Source organism: Schistocerca gregaria, chromosome 3 (assembly GCF_023897955.1).
Source record: "Schistocerca gregaria isolate iqSchGreg1 chromosome 3, iqSchGreg1.2, whole genome shotgun sequence".
Taxonomy (NCBI): domain Eukaryota; kingdom Metazoa; phylum Arthropoda; class Insecta; order Orthoptera; family Acrididae; genus Schistocerca; species Schistocerca gregaria.
In genome coordinates, this window is record NC_064922.1 from 472,803,184 (window position 1) to 472,818,737 (window position 15,554).

The 15,554-nt window shown below is 44.7% G+C and overlaps 1 protein-coding gene across 1 annotated transcript in view; it reads right to left on the reverse strand.

The window, feature by feature from the left end:
• The window catches only part of LOC126354493 (phospholipid-transporting ATPase ABCA1-like), a 419,374-nt gene that overhangs the window by 103,069 nt on the left and 300,751 nt on the right, over window positions 1-15,554 (reverse strand). Inside the window, exons 15-16 of the mRNA XM_050004220.1 lie at window positions 11,078-11,172; window positions 7,811-7,923 (exon numbers count right to left, since the gene is read on the reverse strand). Of these exons, the coding sequence (XP_049860177.1) occupies window positions 7,811-7,923; window positions 11,078-11,172 (208 nt within the window). The remainder of the gene's footprint in view (window positions 1-7,810; window positions 7,924-11,077; window positions 11,173-15,554) is intronic.

The window sequence follows — 15,554 nt, forward strand, 5'->3', positions numbered from 1 at the left end:
CGCTACTGTTGAGTGGTTGCTCTTCTCTTATTTTACATATCTTTCCATCCAGGAATTTCTATTAATGTCATGTCTTAAGCCTGTGTCAACGGAATAAATTTTGTTATAAATTACAACTTACATGTAGGCACCGCTGACTGTTATGCTATTTGCCTGCAAGGAGCTTTCCATGTTTTTTCGGTGATAGTTCTGATACTACCTCCCTTTTAATATTTTCTGAATGCTACCTGTGCAGGCCAACAAAGAGTCTTGCTAGGATGGAAGATCACAACGTGCAAGGTGGGCCCCATCACAAGTGTCACCGCAGTAGGGAGGTGCTCAGGTGGAAATTAATATCAAAGTGTCAATTAACTCCACAGAACAGAAATAAAGCAGTATTGCTTGAATAGATGCATACACGGAACAGTAGTGTTTAGATGCTGAGAAAGCAGGCACCCCTCAGCCAGGTAGCCTATACAGTGATGTGCACCATCTAGCAAACTTACAGTGATGTTTACTGCATGTAACACTGGCTTCACAATAACTGTGTGTGTGTTATATGCATTTTCATATTATACTTCACCATTTTGAAAGAATAAGAAATTGATTTGCATTCTAATTGGTGGAACACGGGGGTGGTTTGAAAAGTTCTCGGAATCACCATGAGAGGTCAGCACTAGTGAAACGAGTTGTCCATGTGATATTTACTGGACTGTTGCCTGTATGTGTGTGTGTGTGTGTGTGTGTGTGTGTGTGTGTGTGTGTGTGTGTGTGTGTGTGTGTGTGTGTTTGAGGTTTACGGGCACTAAACAGCGTGGTCATCAGCGCCCAAACGCATAGAAACAGGAACACAAGCGGTGAAGGGACGAAGACGGACGCCGAACAAGGAGAACGGCTAAAAGACACAGGCCTGACGCAGTTCCAAATGTGCACATACAGAGGCAAAACAAGAGGAGAAGAAACACACTAAAAAAGGAAAGGAAACACAAGGAAAAGAGAACAGATACCGAAGGGAAACAAGAAGGTAATCGTGACTGGCGGACCTCTTACCTAAAACCTGGGTGAGCCAGTCACCCAGCAGCACATTAAAACCTTCTCCCTAAAATCCGAGGCAACAGATTGGACAGGACACAAAACCGTAAGACCTTAACCACAGTCGCTGCGTCGTCTTGCAAAATAGAGGGCAAATCCGGTGGCAAAGAAACCACCGCCCTCTGGTCAGAGAATAAAAGACAGTCGAGTAAAATGTGGCGGACAGTAATCTGGACGCCACAAGCACTGCAGATTGGGGGGTCCTCCCGCCGGAGTAAAAAACCATGCGTGAAGGGACTGTGTCCAATGCAGAGGCGCGTGAGGAGAACCTCATCCCGCCTGTATGACTGGTAGGACGTACGCCATGGTCGCGTAGTGGCCTTCACCAGACGCAGCTTATTGTCAGAAACTGCCAACCACTCCTCTTCCCATTGATGCATAACACGAAAACGCAAAAGGGAGGTTACAGCATGGAGGGGGACGGCACATTCAACAACGTGAGGGAAGGAACATGCATCTTTGGCAGCCACATCCGCCAGTTCGTTTCCCCTAATACCCACGTGCCCCGGCACCCAGCAGAAAGAAACCTCCTTCCCCTGCCGTTGCAGGTGGAGTAGGGCATCATGGATGTTCTGGACGACCGTATCCGCTGGGTACAAGTGTTGCATGGTCTGAAGGGCACTCAGGGAGTCAGAAAAGATGAGGAACTTAAGACTGGTAACACATCTCATCTGCTCCAAAGCCTGCAAGATTGCAAACAATTCGGCATCGAGGATGGTAAACGCCGCAGGAAGCCGTAACTTGACGACTCGATCAGGGAAAACAACAGCACAACCAACAGAGTCGACCTGTTTAGAGCCATCTGTGAATACAGGTACATGGTCCGGATGCTGGTTTAAAATATCGTAAAATAAGGAGGTAAAAACAAACGCCGGAGTGCAGTTCCTCCGGTTCTCCGACAAGTCTAGAAGGATGCTGGGCCTCTGGAGCAACCAGGGAGGCAGGCGAGTAAAACCTTGTCGTTGGGGGGCCACACGCTCCACACCAAGGGACTCAAGCAAATGCTTGGCACGAATCCCAAATGGTCTTGTTGCCCTGGGACGACTGGAAAAGAGACGTTCCATAGGCGGTCGGGCAACGGTAGGGTACGCAGGGGAGGTAGGACAGGCAAGGAAATGACACACCCGTCGCACCATGAGGAGTTTCCGCCGGATGGCGAGCGGCGGTTCCCCTGCCTCAGCACACAGGCTGGGGATGGGACTGGTACGGAAGGCACCAGTGGCCAGCCTGATACCCTCATGGTGTACTGCGTCAAGGATCTTCAGATACGAAGGCCTTGCTGACCCATACACGGTGCAAGCATAGTCAAGACGCAATCGGACAAAAGCCCTATAAAACTGCAGCAGACGCGCCCGATCTGCTCCCCAGGACCGATGGCTCAGACACTTCAAAATATTCAGTGCCTTCAGGGCCCGCACCTTGAGGTCTTTAAGGTGAGGCAACCACGACAACTTGGAATCAAAAGTGAGGCCCAGGAACCTCACAGTGTCTCTAAAAGGAAGAACGGTGTCCCTCAGACGCAATTCAGGGGAGGTAAAAAGACACTGAGAACGATTAAAATGAACACACACAGATTTGTCTGCAGAAAAGGTAAAACCCGTCTTTGCAGTCCATGCCTCTAAGCACTTTATCGTAAGCTGCAACTGCCGACTAGCAGTGACAAGACTGGAGGAAGAACAGAAAACAGCAAAATCGTCCACAAACAAGGAGTATTGGGCAGGACTTCGGATAGTGGACGTGATACTGTTAATAGCAACGGCAAAGAGGGTGACACTTAAAACGCTGCCCTGAGGAACACCATTCTCCTGCACGTACAAATCCGATAGCACATTACCAACCCGATACTGAAAGAGGCGGTGAGAAAGAAAGGACCGAATGAAGATGTGGAGACGGCCACGAAAGCCCCACTCATGGAGTTGATTGAGGATAAGGTGGCGCCAAGTAGTGTCATACGCCTTATTAATGTCAAAGAAGACCCCTAGACAATGCTGGTTACGTAGAAAGGCCTGCTGGATGGCGGCCTCAAGCAGGGTCAAGTTGTCTATAGTGGAACGACATCTCCGAAAGCCACACTGAGAGGGGCTAAGGAGCTGCCTGGTCTCGAGCAGCCAAACTAGGCGGCGGTTGACCATGCGTTCCAACGTCTTCCCAACACAGCTCGTCAAAGCAATACTCCGATAACTACTGGGATGCGTTCAGTCCTTCCCTGGTTTGAGGAGGGGAATCAAAATCGCCTCTCTCCACGAGTCAGGGTACGTGCCGGATAACCATATCATATTGAAACAGTTCAGGAGAACTTCCTTGGATGGCAGCAACAGGTGCCACAGCATGCTGTACCGGATTTGATCATGACCAGGCGCAGTATCATGAGCCACAGACAGCGCAGAATCCAGTTCCCACATTGTGAAAGGGCAGTTATAGGGTTCAGAATTTAGAGACCGGAAGTCCAAGTGACCCCTTTCGATGGCAGTGCGGTAGCGGCAGAAATCTGGATCACAGTTAATAGTGGCGGTAGATTCCGCAAAATGCATGGCCAGTGTCTGGGCAATGTCTCTCGGCGCCGTGAGGAGACATCCCTGATGCAGCAATGCCGTGACAGGGAGCTGGCTGAGTTTCCCGGAAATCCTCCTGATGGCTTCCCATACTTCCGTAGAACTAGTGGAGCGAGAGATGGAATTCAAGAACGATTGCCATGACCGTCGTTTGCTCTCTTTAATCACTCGCCGTGCTCTGGCCCTTGCCACCCGAAAGGCCGCAAGATTGTCAGCTGAGGGACGGCACTTGAAGCGGCGCAGTGCTGCACGGCGGGCGCGGATGGCTGAGTGGCACCCAGTGGTCCACCAAGGGACAGGACGCCTCTTGGGATGACCGGATGACCGTAGGATTGACAATTCAGCAGCATGTGAGATCACGGCTGCAACATGGTCTACCCATTCGTGGACGCTGGCACAGTGTTCCAAAACAGCCAGTTGGCTGAAAAGTGTCCAGTCAGCTCTGCAAAGGTGCCACAGCCTCATCCAGGAGGCGAATCCAGAGGGGGAAGTGGTCACTAGAATGGAGGTCAGCTGCAGCCTCCCACAGAGCAGAATCCGCGAGTGCTGGAGAGCAAAAGGAAAGGTCAATAGCCGATGACGATCCGGAAGCAGTACAGAAATGAGTGGGAGCACCAGAGTTGAGGAGGCACAGTTCTTCAGACATCATGACGCTTTCCAGAATGCGACCCCTGGGGCAAGTAGTCGGAGAGCCCCATAAGACATTATGAGCGTTGAAGTCCCCCAGAAGAAGAAATGGGCGGGGGAGTTGGCTAATAAGGTCCGTGAGAGCCTCAGAGTCTATCGCATCTGGAGGTGGTAAATAAACTGAACAGCCTGTGAGCCTCCGACCCACAAGAATGTCAACTGCAACTGCTTGCAAGTCAGTGACGAGAGGGAGCTCAGATGAGGGGTGCATGTCACGGACAAAAACCGCAACACCACCCTTTGCCCTTTGCCCCGTCAGATCATCTTTTCGATATACGGTATAGCCGCGTAAAGAAGGAGAATCAGTGGCCCGAAAATGTGTCTCTTGGAGACATAAGCACAACGGGCACTCTCGTATAAGGAGTTGTAATTCGGCCACATGCGTCCTGAACCCATTCAGGTTCCACTGTAATATGGGAGCCAGTGATCAGGGTGGCTGAACTTTCACCCTGCCTCTGTGCTTTGGAGGAGAGACGGTACTGGCCGGAGATTTATTCCTGGGGCGAGAAGATCGCCCCCGGTCGACATCAATGTCCATAAGCTCCGATGACGACCCACGGGAGATGTCAGACAGTACGACGGCCTCGTCATCGGACCGACGCTGACTAGTCTCCTCAGGTGGCAGCACCTTCATCTTCTGAGGCTTTGTCTTGGGGGGCTTGGAATGCAGAGCCTTGTCAACAGTTGGAGGTTGACTCGCCTGGGCAGAAGGTGCCATATGGGGGGAGGCTGGAAGTACCTCAATGTCAGCAACCACGGCCTTGTCCGATGTAGCGGGGAGAGCCGCAGATTGCAAAACAACCGCAGCAGCACAAGTGCACTGGCAAGCGCAGGTATTAGTGCTAACACTAGCAACCTCCGTTTGTGTAGCAACAGTGGCCAGTTGTACCGGTTTTTTGAGAGCGGAAGCGAAAGATGTTGAAAACACAAGAGGTTGCATGGCCTTAAAGAGCTTCTTGGCCTACCATAGGGGATGCGCTTAGATGTTTTAATCTCCTGTACCTTCCGTTCTTCGAGATAGATGGGGCAGATCTGGCTCCAGACAGGGTGAGCCCCAGAGCAATTCACGCACTTCACAGGCGATGAACAATTGGCTCTGTCATGGGCAGGCTGACCACATTTACCACAAGTGGCTATCCCATTGCACCCCAACGTAGTATGCCCAAAGCGCTGACATTTAAAACAGCGCATTGGGTTGGGGAAATATGGCCGTACGGGCAAACGTAAGAATCCCGCTTTAACATGCTCTGGGAGTCTCGGGCAACTGAATGTGAGAATAAACGAGTCAGATTTGACGAGGTCCCCATTGACTCATTTCATAATGTGCTGCATGTCAACAATTCCTTCGTCAGCCCACTCAGATTTTAGCATGTCTATGGGGATATCCACCAAGTCCCTACACGTCACAACACCCTTACTATAATTCAAAGTGGAGTGGAGCTCGGTCTCGAGAGCATACTCTCCTAGACAATTTGCTTTCCGAAGGGCAGCGACTTGACGGGAACTAGAAGTTTCAGCTAACAGAGTCCCATTGCGTAGTCGCTTTACAGATTTCAGTGTTCCTGCAATTCTCTCAAGACCCTTGTGGATGTAAAAGGGAGAAACCCTCTCAAAGCTACCCACCTTCCTTTTAATAATCAAAAACACATTCTGATTATCAGCATGTGCTCCGTTACTACATTCTGTTAAATCTCTAGCAACACCAGGCGCTGGAGGACTCGCAGCGCGTAGCCGCTTTTTCGATGGGGTGTGTTTTCCTACCAGCGGCCCACCCAAGCCACTGGTAGGGGGAAACGTAGAGGTCGAAGGGTCCATTGCGGTCCCACGAGCAGCTAGGGAACTAAAAGTCCGCTCAGACAGAGCCCCGCGTGCCTGAGTAAGCCTTATACAACTGGGGTGCAGCAGGTGCCCCAGAGGTTGCCCGCTTGCGACTGTTCCACCCCAACAGCCATGCATCTTCTAGGCGCGGAGCACATCGAAAGATTGAGGGGTTTTTATAGAGGTTGGCCTTCCTCGCAATCCAGGCGGTCAAGCCAAGATTACCATTCCCCGCAGCACACAACATTTCACCGCCACGCCGTACGGTGGTCGCTGAAGCATGTTCGGGGGTTACGGTGACAGGACACTGGCGGCGCAGACCAGTCCCCAGTTCAGGACCCCGGGGTCGCCAAGCCCGTACTCAGTAAGTGAATGCTGAGCCCCTGGGGGATGTTGCCTGTAAACATGTGCCACATCAGTGCTCTTGGAAGAGAACTGTGGCAATGCTGTGGCCCATAATGGGATTTGAGAGAGAGAGAGAGAGAGAGAGAGAGAGAGAGAGAGAGAGAGAGAGAGAGAGAGAGAGAGGGGGGGGGGGGGGATTCGAGCAGTGATTAAGTACTTTGTAAAGAATGGTATGAAAGCAAAGTACATTCATGCAGATTCCCAGAATACACGGGAGGACTCTGCTCCTTCATATTCAGCTGTTGCCAAGTGGACAAATGAATTCAAACTTGGTCTGGAGAGCTTGGATGATGATCCGCACAGTGGTTGGCCAAGACGTGTCACTACTCCAGAAATCATTGCAAAGTGCACAAAATGGTCATGGAGGATCACCAGATGTCATCTGAAAGGGTATATCACAGTTTAACTGAATATTTAGAAACGAAAAAATTACCTGCAAGATTCTTGATGGTGGATCAAAAACACATGAGAATGGACATGTCAGAACAATATTTGGCGCATTTTAGGAGAAAAGAACAATATTTTTTGCACCAGCTTGTGGCCACAGATGAAACTTGTGTGCACTATTCTGCCCCAGAGAAAAAACAACAGTCAAAGCAGTGGAAACATGCCACCAAAGAAAGCAAAGACAATTTCTTCAGTGGGAAAGGTCATGGCATCAGTGTTCTGGGCTGCGAAGGGGATTCTATTTGTAGATTATCTCCCCACTTGGCAAACAATTACTGGAGAATACTATGCTAACCTCCTGGACAAATTGCAACAAAGATACATGAGAAAAGGCCAGGATTAGCAAGGAAGAAAGTCATCTTCCATCAGGACAATGTGCACCCGCACACACAAGTCGTCGCTATGGAAACATGAACTAAGGTATGGATTGTTGCCACACCTGCCTTATGCACCTGATATGGCTACATCTGACTTCCATCTCTTCCCAAAACTGAAAATATTTCTTAGTGGACAAAGATTCACTTCAAATGAAGAAATGATAGCCAGAGTTGACAATTATTTTGCAGGCCTGGAGGAAACTTTTTTCGAGATGGGATCAAGGCACTGGAACGTCGTTGGACCCAGTACATTAATGTACGACGAGTCTACACTGAAAAATAAGAAAAGTAAGTACCTTTTTTTATTCCATTCTGATAAGTTTTCCAACCACCCTCACATTTAAAAAGACAATGATTTCAATTCAGTCTACAAATATTTCAACAATAATTGAAAAAGGAACAGCAATAAAAATCTACTTTTGTACAAGGATTTGTTATACATATTAGTATTACCTTTGTGAGATGTGTAAACCAATTTCTGTATGTGAACAGAATATTGTTTACAAGAAGTGCTGGAAACTGCCTGAGTATCAGTTTCAACCCACTGACACGAGACCTGGTTAGTGCTGTTTGAAAAGAACAGAAGTATCTTAACAAATAGGATAAATGTCATCATGAAGGTCACGAATAATATTAATATTACCCAGGACATATGAGATTGCTGATACGGTGCAATGGTGTGATATTCAGGTGATACTTACAGGAATTGTGATAAACTGACTCTCAATTATGTACGGTTTAGAGAGTGATTTCATTTCTTATAAATAAGGAGTCTGAATGGCATATATCAAATAGAGGTTTCAGACTGCTATGGTGACCAATGCATGTTTAGAGTAGTGTACAAAGGTTTATGAAGCAATTTAAGAATGAAAATCTGACAGTGCATATAGTCACAAATAAGATAATCACACTCCACTACCAGTGATGAAAAAATGGTGAACAATCTAATCAGGGAAACCTGCAAAATGTACTAATCACGTAAACTAAGCTGACACCCAGCACAGTGTCTCATTGAAGTGACCATAAATGCATTTCCCATTTACAGTCACTCCTGTCAGCCACCACGCCAAGTGTCAACTTATTTTTCCTGTAAAAGTAATCAAAAATCAATAGCATGTAAAGTGTTGCAAATAGGAACCACTGTTTTTTATTATGAATATGACGAACAATTCAACAAGTGTGAGTGGGAAATTTCTGTGCTTTCTTGTTTCCATCCAGCGCACCATTTCTTTACATTTATAAACAATAAGATGTAAGGGATATAGCATGGTATGAATCACGAGGTGGAGTTAGGGGTGCATCAGATCCTCCATGGGACTCTAGTAGAGTTCTAGAGGATATGGTACTTGCAAACTTTGAAAAATGAAAACAATAGACAATTCCAAATGGAAACTATGTCAAACACTGAAACATGTGTATTTTTAGTGGCAGTTATTACAGTCTTTGAGTTTTCTGCTTTAGAAGAAAACTTTTGGAATGTAGACAACTTTTTGAACAATATTTTTATCTATTGAGTAAGAAATGATTTTCCCTTCATTTCATTAACATTTATGAATAATCTTTTTTTAAGAATATTAAGCAAAAGTTATTTATATCAAATCTGACATTTGACACGGATTAATTTTCGGACTGGCTCACACATTTGGAGACTTTTATGACTGGAAAGACACCATCTTTAAAAAAAACTGGTGTTTGTAGGACCGAGCGGATGAGGTTATATTTGTGGAAAGGGGCCAAAATAAGTTGCTGTCAGTTGCATTCAAAATATAAGCTTTATTTGTGAAAACACACAATAAAATGAGCAAGAATTAAAAACTCAAGGTTTTAATGAAAGAGCTCCATTGACTTAATTTAAATCGGCTGAAGGCCACATATGAAAAGCCAAGGTCCAAGGCCTAAGCAAGGAATTGAGGTACAGGAGATGTTCTGCAAGTTTCACTTCTTTTAAATTTTTTTTTTCCTTCAATAAAAATAGGCTGAAGGCCTTAGCTTAAATCTCTCCCATAGAACTCGGCTGAAAGCCACACATTAAGCAAGAAGAGTATTACCACTTAAGGCCAAAACAAAGATTTTCAATGTTAATTCTAAATAGGCTGAAAACTCGGCTGAAGGCTGCATATCAAGAAAAGAATTTAATGGCTTAAAGCCTAGGAAGAAGAGCTTTCAATTTAAAAAGGCTGGGTGCCTTAAATTAAAACATTTCATGTAAAGCTTGGCTGAAGGCCTCATACCAAAGAATAAGAGTGTTATGACTTAAGGGCAAGACCAAAATTTTGAATTTTTAACTAAGAGGGATTAAAACTCGACCGAACGCCACACACACCATGGAGAAAACAATTTTACAGCTTAAGGCCTAAAAGAACAGCCTTGCAACTTAAATGAGCTGAAACTCGGCTGAAGGCCACACACTGTACTTAAAAGTAAAAGGAAATCACTATGTAAAACAGAAGGAGTGGCACTCAAAAGGTTCCAATGGTCAGCCTGGGAAGTAACACTAACGCACACTTAGGTGAGACAGACAGCCCGACCGACAAGCTCATAATCGGAAGGCAACACACCCAAGGGACAGTTCACGACCGACCGACAATTTGACTGATTTCCAATGGTCAGATCCAACTGCACAGATAATGGAAAATATCGGACAATGAAGAGTAATTGAGATACCAATAACATCAAACTGGGCCTTATAATGATCAAGGCATCAAACATCAGTCAAGACGAGTTTAAAAGAATCCAAAAACACACGTCACAACTGTCAAGGCACTACCGGAGGCTGCAGATTCTAGGCAAGAAAGCACACAATTTGTTATCACATTGAGAAAACTCCTGGAGACACTGGCTTGGACCCAACCATGCAGAGGAAACACAACCGACATCTCTGCACAGGAAGGAACCAACCCAAATACACGTCGTCAATGAGACAACTGACTAAACGACCAAGCAATGGTCGTCCTCGCTGATAATGGCTGTGCGGACCTCACTGGGGCTCCGTCCCCGAATGCACTGCTGCTTCGTCCCGACCGCCCTCCTGGTCCGTCTCCGACTTCACTGCTGGTCCATCTCCAACGCACTTCCAGACAGACAATGATGGAAATAGTATTGATCACTCCAGAGATGGTATGACAGTGCACTTATCAATAAGCGCTGCTGCTACCACTCACGGGCAAGTAAGGCTGGAAGTTAATGACGCCAGTAAATGGAATAGGAAAACAAGGCGGCAGAACCGTAATAGAAGATGACCAACAATACATGGCATGAACAAGACCCGTGCACGGCTCAAATATGCTCACCTGGATATCACACCACTGGACTATACCAGCAATCTCTTATGTCTTGGTAATAATAATATTGTGACCAACTTTAAAAATAATGAGAAAGTAGTACTATTGTAGAGTCATTACCCATTTATCTTACAATAAGCTCTATATAACAATATATCTGCACCTTAAAGCTTAAAGAGTGTTTTGTTCTCATTTCTTTTCTTAGATTACTTTTTAAACCATGGTGAAGATAACTTTTCATTAATACAGAATGGAGTGAATCCCTTTTAGTTATTTTACATTAATCTGGTGCTGCTAGATGAAAAATAAATGGGAGCATGACTGATTTGGGATACTCCGATCAAAACAGATTTACTATATTACGAAAAAAAAAAAAAAAAAAAAAAAAAAAAAAACTATATAACAATGTAAAATATGCACATTAAAAATTTATACTCACCATCTGTAGTGTCTACAAGTCTATGTGATTCATCAATTGTTTCACTCCTGACACTGCCATGCTCACTAGCTTCATCTTCACTCTCTTTTCCCACACTGTAATAAAATTGTAGATGGTTATTAAATATGAAATGTGGTAGGAATGGACTTTATAGTATGGCATTTTGTAACAAGTAAACTAATTGACACTGGTGCATTAAATTTATGAATGAAAAGTACCACACCTAACGAATTATAACAGCTTCCTATAAATTACACACAAAGCTCAAAGCAACTATACAATAATGTATGTTGTATAAAAGATAATGAAATACGTTAGGTACACACAAAAGCCCATATACACTACTCGATCAAAAGTACCTGGTCATCCTTATGTAATGCAGAATTCAGCACTAGAGATCATGAGAGGCAGATATGTCATCATAGAATGAGATGGGAAATGTTTTCTCAGTAGAGAAGCAGTAACAGCAGGGCGGGTCAGTCAGGAGATCACAGAATGTGGGTGTCACTTGAGTAACAAATCCACCAGGCATTTCAATCCTTCTAAAGCTGCCTCTGTTGACTTTTGGTGGTGTGAAGGAAGAACCACAGCTAAATCAAGTTCACACAGACCTTGTGTACTGACAGACAGAGACCACCGAGAATTGCAAAAGGCAGTTATAAAAAATCTCGTGAAATCAGCAGAAATAATCATTTTCAAGTTCTAAAGTGCTATCAGCAGTTCAGATAGCACAATTTTGTGTAGGAGTTGAAAAGAATGAGGTACAATGTTCACACAATTCCTCATAAGGCACATATTTCTGTTGTCAATACTAAGCAATGGGTTGATGTAAAGAGCCACTGGATAGTGAATGAATAGAAAATGAAAATGAGTGATGAATAATGCAATATCTTGTTGAAATCCAATGACAGCGTTTAGATTTGATGAATATATGAAGAAGATTGGCTGCTAGCATGTGTAGCACCAAAAATTAAGTAAGGAAGAGGTGTCTTTCATGGTTACAGTGCAGTCCCCTTATTGGGCTAGAGAAAATGATACATGCACAAGGATATGAACACATTTTACAGCATGGTGTATTGCATACAATAAAGAAAGAGTTTGGAGATGATGATTCTTTATGTTAGCAAGACACTGAACCACATAATAAAGCAGCATCTGTGAGGCAATAACTTTCCTGAAATGGAGTTGCATGCCCAGAGTCCTTAGCTGAACCCAAGGTAACATATTTGGAATGAGACAGAATGTTTACTTCACTCCAGTCCCCAGAGTCCAACATCACCATCTTCTCTGGTTTCAGCTCATGAGAAGAATGGGCTGCCATTTCTCTACAGGCATTCAAACACCTCACTGAAAGTTATTGCAAATTTTGGTGATAAGAATTTCAGTAAATTAGCTTACTATGCCTACTTTCATTCACTGCTTTCATATGGCATCATATTCTGGGGTAGTTCATCGTTAAGTAGAAAAGTATTCATTGCTCAAAAATCAGAATAATTGCTGGAGCCCACCCACAGTCATCCTGCAGACATCTATTTAAGGATCTAGGGATCCTCACAGTATATATATTCACTTACGAAGTTTGTTGTTAATAATCCAACCAAGTTCAAAAGTAATAGCTGTGTGCATAGCTATAACACCAGGAGAAAGGATGATCTTCACTATTCAGAGTTAAATCTGACTTTGGCACAGAAAGGGGTAAATTATGCTGCCACAAAAGTCTTTGGTCATCTACCAAACAGCATCAAAAGCCTGACAGATAGCCAACTAACATTTAAAAATAAATTAAAAGAATTTCTAGATGAAAACTCCTTCATTCAGTGGCTCCTGTTTATGTGCGGATGGATATGTGTGTATGTGCGGATGGATATGTGTGTATACCTGTCCTTCCCCCCCCCCCCCCTCCCGCCCCCCCAGGTAAGTCTTTCCGCTCCCGGGATTGGCATGACTCCTTACCCTCTCCCTTAAAACCCACATCCTTTCACCTTTCCCTCTCCTTCCCTCTTTCCTGATGAAGCAACGGTTTGTTGCGAAAGCTTGAATTTTGTGTGTATGTTTGTGTGTGTATCGACCTGCCAGCGCTTTTGTTTGGTAAGTCACATCATCTTTGTTTTTAGATATATTTTTCCCACGTGTAAGCATTACTCATTCTTAGAATTACAGGTTGGAAATAACTCAGTACCATCCACACTTTGAAAAATTTAATCACATCGTTCACTGGGGCATCAATTTTACCTCATCCACCTTTCACAAAAAGTATTCTGTTGCCCACCCAACCTATACAATACCTTATTTCATCCCCATGCAAATCACACTACCAAGAACGCTCCAGGGATCATTTTTCTTTGGCTCTCCCCCTCCTCCTTTCCCCACACACACACACACACACACACACACACACACACACACACACACACACACACACACAGAGAGAGAGAGAGAGAGAGAGAGAGAGAGAGAGAGAGAGAGAGAGAGAGAGAGGGGGGGGGGGGGGGGGGGGGGAGGGGTGCTATGAATGAAAACAGCCTCATTATTTACTGCCTAAAATAGTCACCACAAAATTAAAAGTAACCAAAAACACTACCATTCTATTGTTAAATAGGGTGTACACCAAAACACCACTGACTAAAGTTATTCAATACTTGTGCTATTTACTTCCTCCCCTACGCACTAGTTCTGAATTGTAAAACTGGACACTATCTCTCCAGCACTATGTCTTTTTCTACCATACCCATGGACTAAACCCCCACGCAAGCTAGTGTGTGTGGGTGCGCATGTGTGTGTCACTATACTGGGAAAAATAGGAGGTAAAGAGCCTATAACCAATCATCTGCATATCAATGGTTTCAAGTCACTTGAAAATCTAATACATTTTGATACCTACTGTGAAATCGTAACTTAGCTAATTCAATTTTTTTTAAAATATAAGATCACAAAATAAACTATCACAGCACTACAATTAGTCAGGAAATGACACACAGTAATTTGGCATGAAAAGTGACAGAGGAGAAAACAAAATCTCATACTTTCTTTCCCACTGAATAAATCTTGCACTTTCTGACAAGACAGAGTCCTGAATCAGAACTCAAAATTAGAGTTTAGCCCCTAATTATCATGACCCATGCGCCAAATTTACCGATGTTTCTCCCCTAACTACACTTGACACAAAGAAGTTCTACAAAATGGTTTAGTCACATCCTAGAGATAGTTTGAGGAATTAAATGTTCACACTATTCTAAAATGCCCTCTACAATATTTTACAGTATGATCATTGTTCCCAGCATCCACCTAAACTATCTAAAGGTATGCAACAGTACAGTAAATACATCAAATTTTAATGAATGAGAGAAACATTAACAATAAACCTTAAGAAACAATGCAAATCAAGTCATAATATGTCATTATTGATGCTTTGGTTTGCCTGCCTTTTTAGCTAAGATTACTAATATACACTCATGTTGATAAATTAAGGAAAAATGCAGAATATGGTGCCACACAACGTGGCACTACACAAAACTGGGGCTAATAGCATAGGCGCTTAGGGAACACACATGGTACAAATCTGTAAGTCCACAGTATTGGCGATAAGTTGAGAAAACCGTCCCGAAACAGATGTGCTAAAAAACGCCACTGTTTCCAGTGCATGTACCCTGACATCAATATGGGATATGATCACCATGCGCATGTGCACAAGCCGCACAACAGGTTGGTGTACTCTGGATCAGGTGGTCGAGCAGCTGCTGGGGTATAACCTCCAATTCTTGCCCCAGTGCCTATCAGAGCTCTAAAAATGTCATAGGGTTTGAAGACGTGCAGCGATATGTCGACCGAGAGTATCACAGATATGCTCGATGGGGTTTAGATCTGGAGAACAGGCAGGCCACTCCATTCGCCTGATATGTTCTGTTTCAAGGTACTCCTCCACTATGGCAGCTCGGTGGGGCCGTGCGTTATTATCCAACAGGAGGAAGGTGGGACCCACTGCACCCCTGAAAAGGTGGACATACTGGTGCAAAATGATGTCCCGATGCACCTGACCTGTTACGGTTCCTCTGTCAAAGACATGCAGGGGTGTATGTGCACTAATCATACTCCCACCCCACCCAACCCCACCCCACCCCACCCCACCCCACCCCACCCCACCCCACCCCACCCCATCAAACCATAACCTCAATACAGATCCCTTTCAAGGACATTAAGGGTTTGGTATCTGTTTCATGGTTCACGTCAGATGAAAACCCAGCGAGAATCACTGTTCAGACTAAACCTGGACTTGTCCGTGAACATAACCTGGGACCACTGTTTCAATTACCATGTACTGTGTTCTTGACACCAGGCTTTATGGGCTCTCCTGTGCCCAGGGGTCAGCGGAATGTACCTTGCAGGTAACCGGGCGAATAAACCACGTCTGTTCAGTCAGCTGTAGACTGTGTGTCTGGAGACAACAGTTCCAGTGGCTGCAGTAAGGTCCCTAGCAAGG